Source organism: Bubalus bubalis, chromosome 9, assembly GCF_019923935.1.
Source record: "Bubalus bubalis isolate 160015118507 breed Murrah chromosome 9, NDDB_SH_1, whole genome shotgun sequence".
Taxonomy (NCBI): domain Eukaryota; kingdom Metazoa; phylum Chordata; class Mammalia; order Artiodactyla; family Bovidae; genus Bubalus; species Bubalus bubalis.
The window spans coordinates 71,788,262-71,807,010 of record NC_059165.1 but is presented as its reverse complement, the minus strand read 5'-3'; the positions used below and the strand labels follow the sequence as shown (position 1 = coordinate 71,807,010).

Genomic DNA, 18,749 nt, shown 5'->3' with positions numbered 1-18,749 from the left:
TCACTCGTCTTCCCAATTAAAAAATTAACTGAAATTCTCAATGTCTACCATACAGATCTTCTGACCAGTCTGACTTAGCCAGGGTCCTGACAAAGAGACTAGAACTCCAGCCAAAAGACAATGGCTCAGAGTGGCAGTGGTGGGTGATTCCTGTCTCACTTTACACTGTGTTAGGAATCAGCTGCTAAACAATTCAAAGGCTCAGGGTGGGAACCACTGATAACGGACTCTCCTTATCAAGGCAGAAAATGAATGTCAACACTTGAGCATGTTCTAGAGGGTGTTTAACTTCTCCTGAGTTACTTGGAATGCGGCTGGACACCCTTCTTCCCCCAGGATCGGATGGCTGAGGTCTCCCCCTAGGAACGCGGGATGAGTCGAGGGGAGAGTGCACACCAGCAGCCCAGACTCGGCCAGTCTACCTTGAGGATGCGGCGACTGTACACGTGATGGTCTCTACTTATAAAGTCCGGATTGAGCCTCGGGAAAACCATCTAGTCAGCAAATAGGTGTTTGATGAGAAAGGCAGGAGGGTGATTTGGAAACCACCAGGCTATTTCTGGAGGCAAAACCACTTAACCCAGCCTGGAGAGAGGAAGGGCATTGGAAGTGCGGACGGACCACAGTGAGAGGATAACAGGGAGGAAGGCCAGGGGTCTCCAAACGGAGGAAACAGGCTCCAAGTGTCAGACATTTTTTATCTTTCTCTAAAGTGTCAGGAGGAAACAAACAAGTCAAACAAGTCAAATTCTTTTCCTTCTCTACACAAATTTAAAAAGAGGTTTTTCTTAAAATTTTGTGTTGCCATGATGACACCTGGCTCCACCTGAACTTCACTTTTCTCAAACCTTGAGCTAACCAAGGTGTTCTTCTTAGGGCAATGTTTGTCTTCAGCTATGTTAATGAACTATGTATTTACCCTAGACTCAGTCTTTCTTCAGGTTGATTCTGCTTAAGACTCAGAACCGATAAGGGCTCAACAAACCTGTATGTTTTCCTCATACATTGTTCTCCTAATCTATGTTAATGAAACTATATATTTACTTGGAAACCTGCCTTTCCTCAAGATTCATGTCAATCATTTTATGGTCTGGGATGACTCACCTGGTGCCAATGTTATCTCAAAATGCATGTTATGGGTGAGGGGCCTGGTGCCACTCTGAGTTTTGAGACCTCTCCTTTCTCTAATCAGCAGCTCACTGATAGGTATATAACCTACTGCTAAAGGCTAGCAGGGGGGCACTCTATGTCAGAAGCTTTATCTATCACTTTTATAGTTTAATGAAACTTTATTATACAAAAGCTCTGAGTGATCAAGCCTCGTCACTGGCCCCCGATTGAATTCTTCTCCTCCAGAGGCCAAGAATCCCTGCGTCTCTCATGGTTCAGCAACAACCTTTAACAGTCTCCGAAGAGGGCTGCTATGCTTGATCCCATCCCTCGGGCTCTTCTGCAAAGGGACCTCGCCCTCCCCTAAGAGCTGGAGTCCATTTCTTCACCCTCTTGACTTGGGTGGATCCTGTGACTTCTGTGACCAACAGAATGCTGTGGACATGACGCTGTGTCCCTTCTGGAGGAGGCTCTTAACTGGCCTCCTGCCTCTTGGAATGCTACTCTTGGGATGGCCCTTCTCCCACCAGGCTGGGAGAGGCCTGAGCCACACAGAGATCCATGAGCGGGCATCTCCGGCTGAGCTCCCCACCAATAGCCACATGAATTGCCAAGACATGCTTTGTGGAGCCCACCCAGCAGGAGTCCTCACTCTGCTTCAGACTCCATTGAGGAGACCCCTGGTTTGGCAGGAGGCACTTCTGGGTACCCGGGCCCGGGGGCATGGAGGGCTAGAGGAGACTCTGACCTACTGTTCCCACTCAGCTGGGTACCCACTTTCCTGATTGCCATGAACCTTCATTTCAGGGGCTTGGGATATAGGATGTCACCCCCACTCACAGTTGGAGAAACTGAATCTCAGAGGAGGAGGTGATTCACTTCACATCACTCGGCTGGTAAGTGGCAGAATTGAACTCTGGGCTCAGGGCATCTGGCTCCAACCATAGCCTTCCCTCTTCCTGGGTGCCAGCTGCTCTCGGGAAGATCAGTCTCTAGTCTGGGCCTGGTGCCAGCCCCGCTTTCTGCCTATCTATGGTGATAAGGGTGACCAGGATGTCTGCTTGTCTGTGCAGAGAATGGAAGCTTTGGCCAAATCAAGGTGCTTGGAGCTTCTGCCTGATGGCTGCTTAAGTAAAAACAGGCAGCAAGATAGACCATGGGTGGGGAGGAGGCTGTCACTCCCTTCTTTCTGTGATCAGTATAGGGACCCAGAAAAAACACTTATTATGGTATAAAACAAACCATGCGGGGTTGGGGGAGGGTCTTGCTTGGGTCTTACCTGGGGGCCAAAGTCTCCTGGTGTGCCCTAGGAACAAAAAACAGGATGATCTATCACCAGTACGTCTACTACTTCTTCACGTGTGTGGAGCATTGCTCTGCGCTCAGTGCTTCATACACGTGGTCTCACTCCAATCCTAACAAAAATAACGTACAGATGCTACCTTATCTCCATTTCCAAGGAGGAAACTGAGGCACAGAGAGGCTAAGTAACTTGCCCAAGGTCACACAGCTAGCAGATCCAGGGCTTGGAGTGAGGCGGTCAGCTATCTATTGCCAGCCTCCAGACACAGCAGAGTAGAACCCTCGAACTTCCGAATAATGATGGATGATAACTGATTCACTGCTTGAAGTCACCAAGCTTCGGAGCAGCGTGCTATGTAGCAGTAGATGCCAAGACAACAATTTTTCTCTGGTTTCAAAAGAGAGGTCTCCCTGCCTTCATCGTTTCTACGACTCAGTGGCATTAGCCAGAATTGGCATGAAGGCAACCACTCCACCTGCCAACTGGTGCCTATTTGTTCATCTACAAAGAACACTTAGTCCTTTACCTTGCACAGTCTTCCCCATGAGAAGCTGGTTTAAATTTGCAGCTGGTTTAAATTTACAGATGGAGTAACTGAGGCCCACAGAGCTGGGCAACTTGCAAAAGACGACACAGTTGCAGTGGAGCTGGAATGCACACCTGAGGCTCCAAACACCAGATCCTGTGCCTTGCTCAGCCCTGATGGTGGATGGAACCCAGGCTATTCTGACCTACCCAGGGCATGTGGCAATGGGGGTTGTGGGTGGCGCAGCACAGCCTGGCCCTGTCCTGCTTAAGAAGTGTCTGTCGGCTCTATCACACCCAGGGCTGTTTTGGCCCCTGACTCCACTGTGGGACACGCAGATCTCCCCTCTCTCCTGCTCCCCTCCAAGCACCTGGAGTCCCAGCCCTCCAGGAGTCTGACTATGACATTTAGTGCCCAAATGCCAGGGAAGTCCTTCTCACAAGGGCTTCTCACAGGGCTACAAATATCCTGGGGCTAGCTCTCTACCATTTGTTTTCCTGGGAGGTGTTCTCCCCACAAAGAATGCCATCAACAGTGTTCAATTCCCCAGGCTTTTCTGGTACCTTCCTCTTTTCAGGATTGACAATTTTGGAAACCCGTCAGTTTGGATAGACTATGCTTTGAGATTTGTTACACTCTGGTGCTAGAAGACTTCAGCTTCAACCCTCCAGGTACTTTAACTTGTCACACAGAAGCCTCATAACCATTTTAGGAGGTAGGCACCACCAACTGCACTTCACAGATGAAGAAACTGAGGCTCCAGGAGGGGATGTGACTTGCCCAAGGTCACACCCTGGGACTGGGGTTTGAAGGCAGGTTTCTGGCCTCCTTTTTCAGCCTGCCATATCTGGACAGCCTCCAGCATCACTTACCTTTTCCCCTTTGGGGCCTGGAAGTCCCTGGAGAAGGAAGATAGAGAAAGAACATGGGTGAGTGAAGAGGACTAGGCTGACCCCTTTCTGGTTCCCCTGAGGCTCTGAGGGCAGAAAGGCCTGTGAGGCTGAGCAGAGCTGTGGGTGGCTGAGTGAAAAGACATGTGAGCCTATCAGCCTTCAGCTGCCCGTGCTGGCCCCAAGGAAGCTCTGCACCTCAGTCCTCACCATGAGGAAGACAGGGCACTGGGGCAGTCACTGGCATCCTCTCTGAACAGGGGTAAGTGTGCTAGGTACTCCCCCTAGAGAACAGAGCTCTCCCTGCTCAGCCCTCGCTGTGCCCAGACACCAGTGAGGAGTCATTGACTCCTGGGTCTGGAGGTGTGAGAAGGTGGAGGTGGCTCCTGGCAGGACACGGTGGTTGCCATCACCCTCTGGCTGCAGGGAAATGTGTCTCTTTCAGTCTTGCCAAGTTATTAACACCAGGACTTCTAGGGAAGCGGGTCAGGTCACACACAAGGCACTGACGGTGGGGCTCAGCGACCCTGGGGTTGGGGCTAGGCTGCGGTGGGGCCAGGTTGGCGTTCACACTCCTGGTCAGGGGCCTTGATCACTGGAATGGATCACTCCATCCCAAGTCATGTTCTCTTCAGCTAGTAGTGGATTCGCTCATTCACTCTTTCAACAACTCATCCGTCTAGGTACTGGGTTCTTTCCTCCCATCCTTTAATAATGTACCCAGCATCAGTCAGCTCTCCAATCATTTGTTAATCCATTCATTTTTTGCTCAGTTGTCTGCCCAACCATCACGCATTTATACATCCACAAACTCATCTACTCTTGCTTCCATCCAACTGTCTGTACAGTGTTTGATTCATTACCTCACTTGACTCTCCTTCCTTCCACCCACTCATCCACCCACTCATCCGTCCATCTGTCCATCAATCTATCCATCCATCTGTCCTTCCTTTCTTCCATCCATATCCAATTATTAATTTAATTATGCTATCTCTGTGCATCTTATTTATTCTGCTAAGGATGCCCATGGACCACCTCTGACCCAGGTGTTGAAAACCCTTCAGCGTGGTGTCCACCATTCAACTCCTGAGACTGTATGAGGGGATGTATGTGCTGAGGGCCTTCTGGGAGGGCAGGTGTTTTGAGGGCTGACTGGACACCAGGGACAGTGTTGTTCACAGTTTTTTGCATTCCCAGCATCCCTGTGGGGAGAGTTAATATGACTGTTTGACAAAAAAAGAAGCCTCATGCTTGGGAGGTGAAAAGGCCTCCACAAGGTTGCACAGTCAGTAGGGGGTGGGGCTGGATTCGAACTCAACTCTGACAGTCAAATAGCTTCTCTCCATGTTGAACCACATTCTCAGTGGCTCCTCCCTCTGGCGTCCATGGCCATTCCCAACCCCAGGGGCAGCCCCATCCCAGGACACCTACAACTGCCCTGTTATCACTTACAGGCTTTCCATCCAGACCCAGTGGCCCCTGGAAAACGAGAAAGAGAGACAGAGAGAGCACAGAGGTTATATTTCTTCTGTGTTTTATGACCCAGAGGCACTGGGTGACAAGAGACCAAAGCCTGCCCTGAGTTCATGGTCTTGGGTACATTTCACATGGACTCAGGCTGGGGGCATCTCTGTGTTGTTTGTTGCCCAGGATCCCCTCCTCCGAAAACAGAGCCCATTTCTCCTTCAAAGCCACCTGCCTCCATCACCCCACAGGATTTGGACATGTGACCACATTCCCTCCGCCAGGCTGAGTGCTTCAGGAATGAGTGTCATGCCTGAGACTCTGAATGGTGGAGCTTTAGCTTTGTGGTGTCTGCAGATGGCCAGTGACCACTGCACAGAAGCCTCCACTATCTCCCCTTCACCTGTCTACACACCTGACGAAGCCTTGCTGACTCCACCTCCTTGTGGGGGAATAGAGGAATCCAATGGGGGTGCCATGGACTGGGTCTGCCTGGTCTTGACCAACCCTTGCCCGCTGGGTCTAGCTGTAAACAGTCAGTTTCCCTGGCTGGGTCTCCAGACTGCCCTGGCAGACAGTCATCCACCAGTTCCCCAGATGCCGTGACAATGGCTACCCCTTGGTGCCCTTGCTCAAGGCCCTCACTCCAGGAAGGAAACTAGGGCAGTTCTTAAAACTGGTCCCCTAAGTGCTTCTGGCCACTCGCTTTACATTCAAGTCAAGGGTCTAGATGTCAGGGCAATGGCCTGGGGGCAGCTGGGGTCCCAGGAGAAGGGGGAATGGGGCCATTTCAAGGGCTCAGGCCCTGGGGTCTCCTCGTGAGGTGCAATTTCAGTCCCTGCCATCTGAGCTCAGCAGGAGCTGCATGAGCTGGCCTGTCTCCTCGGCCCAGCTCCTGGCCATCTTGACCTGGTTCCATATGAAAGGGCTCTTCTCTTCAGCAGTCCACTAAGAGTGGGCCTTGCCCCCATCTACCCACCACAGGCTCCGGCCCTGATAAGGCCATGTCCCTCTGGGCATCTCTACCTGAGACCCCTCACCCTGGCCTGGCCTTCCCAGCTGCCATAACACAGAGGGCCCAGTCCCATCCTGGGTCTCTTCTGGGGCTATTGGTGACCTCTATACTCTGCCTGAATTGTAACAGGAGCCCTGTGTAAGGCAGGTGTTATCATTCCCATCTTACAGAGGAGGAAGCTGAGGTCCAGTGAGGGGAAGGCATTGCCCCAGGCCAGGCAGCCAGAAGTGGGAACTGGAGCCCAGATGGCAGGGACTTCAATTCTGTGTGGACACAGAAGTCTATACCACACTCAAGCCCTGGCAGTGGTCTCACCTGGACTCTGGCCACTCTCTCCGCCTCTTGTCTGCCCTTGTATTCCTCTGTTCAAACTTTCCTTGCTCTATCCCATTGCCCACTGGATCTTGACTGTCCCTGGACCCCCAGTCACCTTGTCCAGAGTGGTTGCCACTGCAGACTCTGTGCCCAGGCCCTGAGTGTGTCTGTCCATCCTGCTGACCTGAGCCCAAACATAGTGCACACTTTGCCCCTCTTTATTCTGCATGGTTTAAAAAAGTCATAATGCAGATGGAAATTAAAAAGAGACGAAGATGCAGCTTAGAACTAAGTAACATTCTTTCCTTTTCAAGAAATAAGAAGGCAAGAATGCAGAGAAAAAGGAAGCCCTGTGTGTTACTGATGTGAGTAAACTGTGCAGCCACTAGGGAAAACAGTATGGAGGTTCCTCAAATAATAAAAAACAAAACCACCTTATGATCTGGCAATTCCATGTCAGGGTATTTACCCAAGAAAAATGAAAATAATAATTCAAAAAGATACCTGCACCTCCATTGCAGCATTTTTCACAATAATGAACAGAGAAACAACCTAAGTGTCACTGATGGATAAACTGATAAGAAGATGTGGCATGCGTGCACACACACACACACACAGAAACACTATTCAACCATAAGAGAATGAGAGGAGCTTGCCTTTTCAACAACATGGCTGGACTGTGAAGTGCATTGTGCTAAGTGAAAAAGTCAGGCAGAAAAAGACAAATACCACATGATCTCATTTATGAGTGAGTGAGTGAGTGAGTGGAAGTCACTCAGTTGTGTCTGACTCTTTGTGAACCCATGGACTATAGTCGATGGAATTCTCCAGGCCATAATGAAGGAGGAAACAGACAGAACAGGCTCCATCTTGAAAGCAGGACTCCATCTTGGGCCGGACTGTGGACTTTGAGCTATATGCCTAGTATCTATGGAAACGACATATCAACTGGAAAACCAGGCCCCCTGGATGGAAGAGCCCCAGGGCTCGTACCTGGACTCTGTTGCCTAAAAGAATACCCTAATTATCTGTGTAACCGAATAGAATCATAAATTCTATTATGCTTGATTCATGGGGTCGCAAAGAGTTGGACACGACTGAGCGACTGATCTGATCTGATTATGCTTATTGGGGTATGACCACAGGCCTGTTGATAATTGTCCACTGTTAACTACCTAGGCTTCAGTTCAGTTCAGTTCAGTCGCTCAGTCATGTCCAACTCTTTGCAACCCCATGAATCGCAGCATGCCAGGCCTCCCTGTCTGTCACCAACTCCCGGAGTTCACTCATACTCACGTCCATCGACTCAGTGATGCCATCCAGCCATCTCATCCTCTGTCGTCCCCTTCTCCTCCTGCCCCCAATCCCTCCCAGCATTAGAGTCTTTTCCAATGAGTCAACTCTTCGCATGAGGTGGCCAAAGTACTGGAGTTTCAGCTTTAGCATCATTCCTTCCAAAGAAATCCCAGGGCTGATCTCCTTCAGAATGGACTGGTTGGATCTCCTTGCAGTCCAAGGCACTCTCAAGAGTCTTCTCCAACACCACAGTTCAAGAGCATCAATTCTTCGGCGCTCAGCTTTCTTCACAGTCCAACTCTCACATCCATACAGGCATATGAATTACGGGTTAACTTTGATTATATCTTTCTTTTCCTTTGTTCAGACTAGTTTCAGGGAATTTGGGGAGGTGGGTTTGAGCATGTACACTTAGGGTATATAAGGTTTTCTGAAAACCTGGTCAGAGTCCTTGGCTAAGAGGAGATTCTGCCTTGGGCCCACAGGTGTGATAAACCGCACTCCACTATCTGCATTATCCTTCTGAGTGAGTTTGTTTCCCAGAACACGTGGCTACAACATTTGGTGCATGGGCCGGGAAACTCCTCACTTTGAGGAGACAAGTCCCATTTGGGACTACTCCGAGGCCTTGCGGCTGGAATCTTCTAGAGGGGGTAAGGTGCCTCGCCCTTTTGGAAGGATTCTGCTTCTCAGTGCCCGGACCTTTCATGTTAGTAGGTAGTGGACGGCAGCAGGGGAACTGAGTGCTCAGGTGAGGAGGAACCCACCCAGCAGGGTGGAAGAAGGGGCCTGATCACCCCCCTGGGAGGGACTAGAAGGGGCATGGACCCACAGGAGCCTGGAATAGGCAGATGGTGGCGATTGCTTGGTACACAGGTTGACGAGAGTGTTAGGGCTTGGGAAGGAAATTTGTGAAGGTCATTTATGAGGTGGTGTCCACACCGTCTTGGGGAAAATTATTACCAAGCAATTCCCAGGGGATTTTTAGGAGAAGAAACTTGGTTTTTTGTGTGCTCATATTCTGCCCTCCCCAAGGAGGTCTCCTATCTGCTGTGAAATTCTTGACCCCCTCGGAATTGTCAGGCTAGAAGGAGGGGGATACATAAGTGAGTACAAGTTGGCTTTTCTGGAGACAGCCTGGGACATGGGTTATTTAACCCATCTGTATTTTCATCCACACCTGATCAAGCCCACCAAGGCAGAATGGACTTTAAAAGTTAAGGGAGAAACAGTCTTCGATCACGTGGTGTTCTGGTTTGGCTGTGCTGACCGACAGGTGAAGACACGCCAATCCCCCTTCTCCGTCTGGGATCTGGCAGGTAAGGCTATTCTCACCCAATTAGGAGGGAGGCAGAATGGCAATTTAAGTGTCATTGAGCGGAAATATCAGAAGTACATAGGGTACTGAGAACTTCGTAGACAGAACGAAAAGGAAAAGTAGAAGGTCCGAGAAGGTAAGCAAGATGTGGGGGAAGTAAATCTAAGGCAAGTGTATTGGAGTGCATGATTAAAAATTTAAAGAAGGGATTTGGAGGAGACTATGGGGTGAAAATGACGCCTAACTGCCTCCGCATACTCTGTGAGGTTGAATGGCCCCCTATGGGAGCAGGATGGCCACCAGAGAACACCATGAACTTAAAAATAGTGGAAGCAGTCTATACAGTAGTCACAGGAGAGCCAGGGCACCTGGATCAATATCCATATATTGACTCATGGCTAGGGTTAGCTCAAGATCTTCCTACTTGGACAAGATTCTGTATTCAGAAGGGAAAGGGAAAAATATTAGTGGCACAAAAATTGACTGATGATAAAAAAGGAAATTCTACAGGATTTGGACGAGGAAGACCTGACCCCTCCCCCATACTGGATAATGACGTGCCTGCCTCTCAGTGTTCCATCAGGACCGGAGGCCGCCTTAATGCTTGATCCAGGGCCAGGTGAAGTCCTGCAGCAGCAGCAACCGCTCTTCCACCAGCTCTCCCGGAGTTCCTAGAGCCGCCGTTTCGGCAGGCTCCCATCCCAGCAATGGAGACCTCTGGTCAACTCCCCCAGAATTCCACCTCAGCTGGACCTCCTAGATTGTATCCACCTCTCCTGTAACCCCTCAAGATGAATGGAGGTTGCACAATCTCCCGGAAAGGAAACCGGACGGGCTAAACAGTCAAAAGAGAGAGTTAACTCAACAATTCCCTGAGGTCTGAGCAGAAGACAACTCACCCCCTCCCCAGGCTTGCAAAACAAGTCCCACTGGTAATAGAACTCAAACCCGGTACAATTACCTGAGCACGCGCCTTGGGCCTGCCAGACCTTGCTAAGCCATTTACTCTTTACATGACTGAAAAGGACAAGGTGGCTGCAGGAGTGTTGTCCCAGACTATGGGGACATGGGACAGACCAGTGACTTATTTCTAATCAGCTGGACAGTGTTGCCACTGGGTGGCTGGGATGCTTACGGGCAGTTGCTGCAGTTGCCTTACTGGTCCGGGAGGCAACCAAGCCCACTTTGGGCGAAGATTTGTTCGTAAAAGCCCCGCATGAGGTCAACACTTTCCTGCTAGGGGACCCCCATAAATGGCTGTCGACATCCCGGATTACTCAATACCAGGGACTGTTATGTGAGAATCCCCATGTTACTACTGAGCCTTGTTAGGCCCTGAATCTGGCCACTCTCCTTCCTGTGGGAGAAGGTGGGTCCTCACATGATTGCAAGGAAATATGCCAGCAGACCTGACTTCAGAGACCAGCCAATCCTAGACCCAGATTTGGTCCTGTACACCAAGGGCACCAGCCTGGTGAAACAAGGACAATGACTGGCGGGATGTGCAGTAGTCACGGAAGAAACCATCATTGAGGCTCGCTCTCTGCCATCACACTGGTCCGCTCAACAGGCTGAACTATATGCTCTAATCCAGGCCCTCCAGCTGTCAAAAGGACAAAATCTCAGAACTGCACTGCCTGCTCACAGGTCAATGCTGCCTCTCGGCACAGACGGAAACCTCCAGGGATTCAGGTAAAAGGCACGTTGCCCTTTGAACACCTGGAAGTGGACTTCACTGAAATGAAACCTCACCGACACTACCATTACCTGCTGGTCATGGTATGTACGTTCTTGGGATGGGTAGAAGCTTTTCCTACCTGGACTGAAAGAGCATCAAAAGTAGCCCGGTGCCTGCTTAGGGAGATAGTTCCCAGATTTGGATTTCCTACCAGCATTGGATCGGACAATGGCCTGGCTTTTGTAGCTGATTTAGTATAACAAGTAAGCAAAACTTTAAAGATCAAGTGGAAATTACATACAGCATATAGGCCCCAGAGTTCTGGGATGGTGGAAGGAGCCAGCCAGACTCTTAAAGAGACACTCTCCAAGTGGATCATAGAGACTGCTCCTGGGTGGACTTGTTTCCGACCGCTCTGCCCAGACTCCGGATGACCCCACAGTCCCATGGCTCTTCTCCGTACAAAATTGTGTATGGGAGGCCCCCTCCCATAATAAAACAGGTGTCAACAAATTTGCCTCAGGTAAGGGGAGATGAGATTTCACAGCAGATGGAACAACTGGGTAATAATAAATCAAGTAACTAAGTTTGTACAAGAAAGGGTGCCATTCCCCCTTGGGGAACAGATTCACGAATTTGTGCCCGGGGATCAGGTGCGGTCATGGACTGGAAACACGACTCCTTGGCCCCACATTGGAAGGCCCATATACTGTTGTTCTAACCAGCCCCACTGCAGTTAAAGTTGCATGTGTCACTCCCTGGATCCCCACATGAAGGTGAAGAGAGCATACCACGCAGACCCAGAGGACACCGAGTGGACTACACAACAGGACCCCACGGATCCCCGTGAAACCAAGATCATCTTAAAGAAGAAACAGAGATGAAGCTATACAATCAACTGCTGGTACAAGGACTTGCTGGTATCATCTTAAGACTAACCATAGTTTCAGTACAAAGAGGGACCTGTGCTATAATTAAAGTTGAATGTTGTGTATATATTCCTGATTTATCTGGCTATATATCAGCCACCCTAGATGACATGAAAGATCAGGTAAAAGTTAGGCTTGATGATAATCTTCCTTTTTGGACTTCGGTCCTATTTTAGGTGAAGGGTGATTGGTGGAAAACTATATTTACCATTGTTACAGTTGCCTTGATAGTTCTGCTTTGTGGACCCTTTATTTTACAATGTTTTATGGACTTTGTAACCCAAAGGTTGATGTCGTTCTCCCAAATTGGAGGTTGGAGAGTGAGGGTGCAATATATCCCTATGAATGATGCTCATACTTTGAGTTAAGAGCATCAGGAGCAGGGAATGAAGGAGGAAACAGACAGAACAGGCTCCATCTTGAAAGCAGGACTCCATCTTGGGCCGGACTGTGGATTTTGAGCTATATGCCCAGTATCTATGGAAACAACATACCAACTGGAAAACCAGGCCCCCTGGATGGAAGAGCCCAAGGGCTCGTACCTGGACTCTCTGTTGCCTAAAAGAATACCCTAAGTATTTGTGTAACTGAATAGAATCATAAATTCTATTATGCTTATTGGGGTATGACCACAGGCCTGTTGATAATTGTCCACTGTTAACTACCTAGGCTTAAGGCATATGAATCATGGGTTAACTTTGATTGTATCTTTCTTTTCCTTTGTTCAGACTAGCTTCAGGGAATTTGGGGAGGTGGGTTTGAGCATGTACACTTAGGGTATATAAGGTTTTCAGAAAAACTGATCAGGGTCATTGGCTAAGAGGAGACTCTGCCTTGGGCCCGCCGGTGTAATAAACTGCATTCCACTATCTGCATTGTCTTTCTGAGTGAGTTTGTTTCCCAGAACGCGTGGCTACAACAATAATACTGGAATGGGTAGCCTTTCCCTTCTCTGGGGGATCTTCCCAACCCAGGAATCAAACCAGGGTCTCCTGCATTGCAGGTGGATTCTTTACCAACTGAGCTGTGAGCAAAGCCCTCTGTTTATATGTGGAATCTAACACCAAACAACAACAAAATAAACGAGCTTATAGATAGAACACACTGAAGGTTGCCAGAAGTAGGGGGGTGGGTGAAATGGAAGAAAGGGTCAAAAGGTACAACCTTCAAGTTACAAGATAAACAAGCTCTAGGAATGTAACGTAGAGCAAGGATGACTCCAGTTAACAATACTGTAAAGAGGTACATCTCCAAAGTCTTCATTACAAGAAACAAAACAAAACAGAGACTAAGGTGTAGCTTACTAAATGAAGCTCTTTTCTTCAAATGCCAGGGGGCAGAACACAGCAGACCTCACTGCTAAGTCACCAAAGCAGCTTGCTTTGGACCTGACTCCCTTTCCTTTATGGGTCTGCCCTTGCCACAGCTCTGGGAGCCTGGTGCCACATCCCTTCCTACAGATGAAGAAGCTGAGCCAGTGGGACTGTCCAAGGGCTTGAAATAGGCCCTACTCTCCATGGAATGCTCTCTCTCCGGTAGCACAGGATAGCAGGAGTGACGGATGGCTATCCAGGGAATCTGGGGAGAAGGCTCATAGGCCTTGCCTTCCTTCCAGGATTTCTGGTGCCTCTGACTCCCTGAGTGAGGAGACGAAAGGCTCTCTGGACCTTCTTTCACTTTGACCCTCTGCCAGGCCCAGTTCCAGTTGATGTGAGGCATGCAGTGCCACGGTGCCCCCCTTTTCTAGAAATGACTGTTATAGAAGGGAGCTTGGGGATGTTCCCTTGGCTTTGACCCCAGAGGGGAAAACTCAGTGCCACAAACTGTCTCTGAGAGCATTCTGAAGGCCAGACCTCAGCAGCCCCCTCCTAAGAGTGACCAGGGGCCTCTTGCCTTCCAGGCAGGATGCTCCCTTCTGCCACCTCCAAGACTGTCCCAGTGGATCATTGAGACTGCAGCCTTGGTTCCCAGCTTACTAGTTTGTGAGAAGCCCACTACATGCCAGAAAACCAAGTTTTCAATCCGGGGTCCTGTCTGTATTTGGGGTCACAGGTCCCTTGGCTCCTGGGACTTGATAAAGTTTGTAGTTTCAGAATAATGGCAGAGGGGGCATGAAGAGCACCAACCTTGGAAATGCCCATGGTGAGGCTGAAGGAAAGTTACGAGTTCCTCAGGGATTCAAAGCTGGAGCTGTATGTGGAGACTCCCATGGACAGAGGAGCCTGGTGGGCTACAGTTCATTGGGTCACAAAGAGTCGGACATGAGTGAAATGACTTAGCATGCACGTGGTTAGATATGATGCCAAGAAGATTCCCTTGGCAAACATAGAATGGTGACGTGCAGATACTTAGAGACCAGAGGGTGGGGGCCTGACTTCGGGGACGGAGCTGACCCACAGCCATGGCTTTGGTCTGTGGAGGTGGCTCTGGGCTCATCTCTGATGACACCGAGGCAGGAAGTTTATGCCCAGGCCCTTGAATTCTCTGTCTGGGGAAATAGCTGATGCTTGGAGAGGCTGCTCAGTGACCACGGGTCACTGGGAGTCACCGAGGAGGGAACTCACAGAAGGGTGGGGTGGAGGAGGAAACAGCTTGGCTTTGGAGTCAGATGGACTTGCCCAGCTTTGGGGCATGATTCTGACCCCTCTTATCTTGGGAGAGGCTGGGGCCCAGGCTGTGACCCTTAGAGGATGGGCCCTGCCCACAGTCACCCTAATACTGCTTTTACAAAACTGGTGTCCATGGAACACTAGTGTCTTGCAGGCTTGCCTGGGGTAAGGAATTCTATGGTCAAGTAAGGAGTTGTTGTTGAGTTACCAAGTTGTGTCGAACTCTTTGAGACTCCAGGGACTGCAGCACTCCAAGCTTCCCTGTCCCTCACTGTCTCTCGGAGTTTGCCTAAGTTCATGTCCATCGAACCGGTGATGCCATCCAACCACCTCATCCTCTGTTGCCCTCTTCTCCTGTCTTCAATCTTTTCCAGCATCAGGGTCTTTCCCACTGAGTCAACCATTTGCTTCAGGTGGCCAAAGTATTGGAGTTTCACTTTCATCATCAGTCCTTCCAAAGAGTATTCAGAGTTGATTTCCTTTAAGATTGACTGGTTTGATCTCCTTGCTTTCCAAGGGACTCTTAAGAGTCTTCTCCATAGAAGATTTTTTGAACCATAGTTCGAAAGCATTAATTCTTCAGCGTTCTACCTTCTTTACTGTCCAAGTCTCACATCCATACACAACTACTGGAAAGACCATATCCTTGAATATATGGACCTTTGTTGGCAAAGTGATTTCATTGTTTTTTGTCATAGCTATCCTGCCAAGCAGCAGTTGTCTTCTAACTTCATGATTGCAGTCACCATCCACAGTGAAGTAAGGAGCTATACCCTGTGAAATAGGTTTCTTTCCTGAAAGACTTGCCTGAGCTTGTGGGTCTCCCAGAAGGCAATGTTCCCAGCCTCACTGGATGCCTTGTCTCAGGGCCTGGCTGAATCTTTGCAAAGCAACTGTGATGGCAGGCTGTGTGGATGAACCTGGTGTTTCCATGAGTTGGAGGGAGGTCCAAGCCTGGCTCTGAGTGCTCTGTGAGGAAGAGAAACATTCTGGGGAAGGGTAGGCCTAGTAGATGGGCTGGACCAAGGCTGAGTGCCCCAGCTGCTGACAAGCTGGTTTTGAGCAGGAGGGGAATGTACTGGGAAGCCAAGCCATCTGGAAGAGCAGAACCCCAGACGGGGTGGTGGCAGGGCCTTGGTGGCAGGGGGTCTTATCCTATCCAGACAGCCCTCCCTTCCCCGACTCTCGGCAGAGATGCTTCTCTCCCTGCATCTCCCACCAGAGGAGCAGAAGGAATGACACAGAGTGAAGGGAGGACTGGGGCCTTCCCTGGGTTCAAACCCCGTCTCTGAGCCTCAGCTCCCACAGAACGGGTGACCCTGAGGGTCATATGCCACAGCATGTGCCTGGAGGTGCTTGGTCCCTGCTGGCTCCTTCCCCTGCCTGATCAAAGCCGTGGAATTCACCAGAGGTTTTCAACGCTTTCTGCCCTCCACGAAGCTAGACAGCTGTTTACAAGGCTGGGTTATGCTTTAAATCACTCCTCCCTGGTGCAGATCAGCTGAGCTCCAGGGTGATTCTGGTTGTGTAGAAGCAAACAGAACCTTGCGCTGTGCTGAACCTCAGGCCAGGAGGACAGAGCCCCCGTGCTGGCCCATCCCCTTGCCCCGCTCAACAACCTGAGCAGCCTGGAACCTCAGTTTCCTCATCTGTAAAATGGAGGTCATGCCTTTCTCTCAAATGACAAGTTCAACATGGGTCCCAAGATAGTCTCCTTGGTCTCCTCTTTCAGATCAACCCAAGTTGTGAGACCTACAGGCAAGCAGACACGGAGTGGAGTCTGCACTGGCCCTGGGGTGGGCAGCGCTGGGGAGGGATGTTTGGGTGGCCTTCCGAGTGGCTGGCAGTGAGATGTCAGGCTGTGCCACTGCCAACATCTCTTACCTTTGTGGGTTGGCTCCCTCCCTCACCCCTTGGTTAATTCCTAAGCAGGGTTCCATGGAGCCATCTTTCAAAAAAAATATTAGCAAGTATGGCAAAAGAGAGGAGGTTTCTTGGTGAAGTAAGTTTGGGCCAGGGAGTATGCCAACTCTATCACTGGAGCATCTCAATGTGGCCATGGAACAAAGCCTTGGAGGGACCCCGGGGCAAAGAAGTTGTGCAGACTGTTTCCTCTGTGTGAGGCTGGCTCTGTTCCTCCCTGTTAGCTGTGGCTCAGGCCTCCCAACTGGCGAGAGTTATCTGTTGTATGGAACTGAATCAATACACTGGCCGTGTTTAGACAGAGACAGGAGTAAATGCTCAGACCAGCCGGGGCTGGGTGACTATCTTGCTTTCTGGTTGTAATTAATGCTGACAGCTCCTGTAGGGGAATGGAGCACCCCCCAAATGCACCAGAACAGGGCCCCTGGATGGGGGCTTACCAGGATTATCAGTCCAGGGGCCAGTAATTATGGCCCAGATGTTGACAATTCATCAAATTACAAGGCTGTTGGGGCCCAGAGTCCCAGCCTGGGGTGTGTGTTTTCCTGTGCAAAGGCTCTCTCATTAGGGCTGTCCAGTGGGCAAGGGGGTGGATGGGCAGTGCCCTCGGGCAGGTCAGTACCATGTGGTTCTCATTTCTCAGGTCAGACTGTTTGCATACACACGGGCCACAGCACGACTGTCCAGGCTTAGTGATTTCCCAGACTTGAATTCCACTGTAGGGTAAGGGAAGAAAGAACCCCCATTCTTACGTCCAGGCTGGCTGCAGCTTGTGTCTTGGTGGTGGCACGTGGCTTCTTCTGGGGAACCCCTTCCTGGGATCTCAGGCTCTTTGTAGAGTGGTCTTTGCAGTCACCTGATACACCTAACTTGGAGAAGGCAAAGGCACCCCACTCCAGTACTCTTGCCTCGAAAATCCCATGGATGGAGGAGCCTGGTGGGCTGCAGTCCATAGGGTCGTGAAGAGTCGGACACGACTGAGCGACTTCACTTTCACTTTTCACTTTCATGCATTGGAGAAGGAAATGGCAACCCACTCCAATGTGCTTGCCTGGAGAATCCCAGGGACGGGGGAGCCTGGTGGGCTGCCGTCTATGGGGTCGTACAGAGTCGGACACAACTGAAGTGACTTAGCAGCAGCTACACCTAACTCAGAGTGAGCTGTGGGGACTCCAGCTGTGTGGGGACCTAGGAGCCTGCCAAGGTCAGAGCCCTGCCCTTCACTTGCTCCTTGGCCCTCCCATGCTGCCCGCTCTCACTCCTTGTCTGGGCAAGGGTGGGCAGGGCTGGCCTGGAGCCAAGTTTGGTTTAGCCCATGCAGTTAAAAAAAAAAAAAAAAAAAAGAAGTAAAACTTAACCAAACTAGTTGCAACATTTAAAAATTGTAACATTTCACATAAACATCTGGAGCATGGACTTTTACCGAAAAGCTGAAGATGGGTTCAGCTGGGTTCACATGCCTGGCAACGGCTGCTGGGCCCAGTGCAGTTCCCAGGGCCTCACAACTGGCCTCCTGTCCTGCTGAAGTGACCTGCCAGCTCTGTCAGGGCATCTGGCTTTGTGACCCTTGGCCTAGAAAACCCATTGGTCCCTTTAGCTCTGTGATTCTGTGAGGCCGGAAAGCCAGCTGGCTTCTATTTTGGGGAGAAGACATGATCAGTGAACACGCTGTGTGCCCTGGAAGCAATTACACATATGTCCATTACACATCTTGGCTAGAAAAAGGGGTGCTATGCCTTTGAACAGATCCCAAAATACCTGCCTAAATTACACATTTGCCCGTTACATGATTACCCTGTCAGATATCGGGAAAAATTGTTTCAGGGTGGGGTGAAGGGGAGTGACAGACCTGACTCCCATTGGGTGGGTGAGGATGGAAGCTGGATCAGTGAACTGAGCTTATCTGCTGAGCGCTGCCTCCAGCCTGGTGTCTCCAGCTCAGGCACGTGGGGCTGGTCTGAGGGAAGGCAATGGGATGGCAGACCAGCGGAGGCACCCATTTTGCTGGCAGCCTCTGGTGCGATGAAGATCTAGCAGGATGGATCAGAGGGTGGCGGGCCCAGTGTGGCTGAAACTATACAGTGGGTAGTGGCCTGCCTGGGACAGCACAGTTCAGCTGGTGGGACTGAGACCCAGCATTACCAGGACACCAGGGGACAAGAGTGACTGACAGGGCTCACAGCAGACACAGGCTGCAGGGACCCCTGATATCCAAGGCTACACACCTGATCTGCCCTCTTGCCCTGAGCCTCAGTCTGCAGGGCCACTTGCTTGCTTCCTCCCATCCTCACTCGTGTTTGAATCCCCAGCCTCTCTGAAACCCTGGGTTTTGAGGTTAGCCCCCCTTGGTTTCCATGAGTGACACAGTTGTTA

The 18,749-nt window shown here is 50.4% G+C and overlaps 1 protein-coding gene and 1 pseudogene across 6 annotated transcripts in view; both read right to left on the bottom strand.

Annotated features, from left to right (window-relative positions):
- The window catches only part of LOC102409934, a 742,713-nt pseudogene that overhangs the window by 216,434 nt on the left and 507,530 nt on the right, over positions 1 to 18,749 (bottom strand).
- Positions 1 to 18,749, bottom strand: part of COL23A1 (collagen type XXIII alpha 1 chain) — a 411,900-nt gene that overhangs the window by 20,641 nt on the left and 372,510 nt on the right. For 4 of the 6 annotated variants that reach the window (XM_044947718.1, XM_044947715.1, XM_044947717.1 and 1 more), the window contains 3 exons: positions 5,282 to 5,308; positions 3,812 to 3,838; positions 2,390 to 2,416 (listed from right to left, as the gene is read on the bottom strand). In XM_044947718.1, the coding sequence (XP_044803653.1) occupies positions 2,390 to 2,416; positions 3,812 to 3,838; positions 5,282 to 5,308 (81 nt within the window). The remainder of the gene's footprint in view (positions 1 to 2,389; positions 2,417 to 3,811; positions 3,839 to 5,281; positions 5,309 to 18,749) is intronic. The other 2 variants (XM_044947716.1, XM_044947719.1) reach the window with 1 other exon arrangement.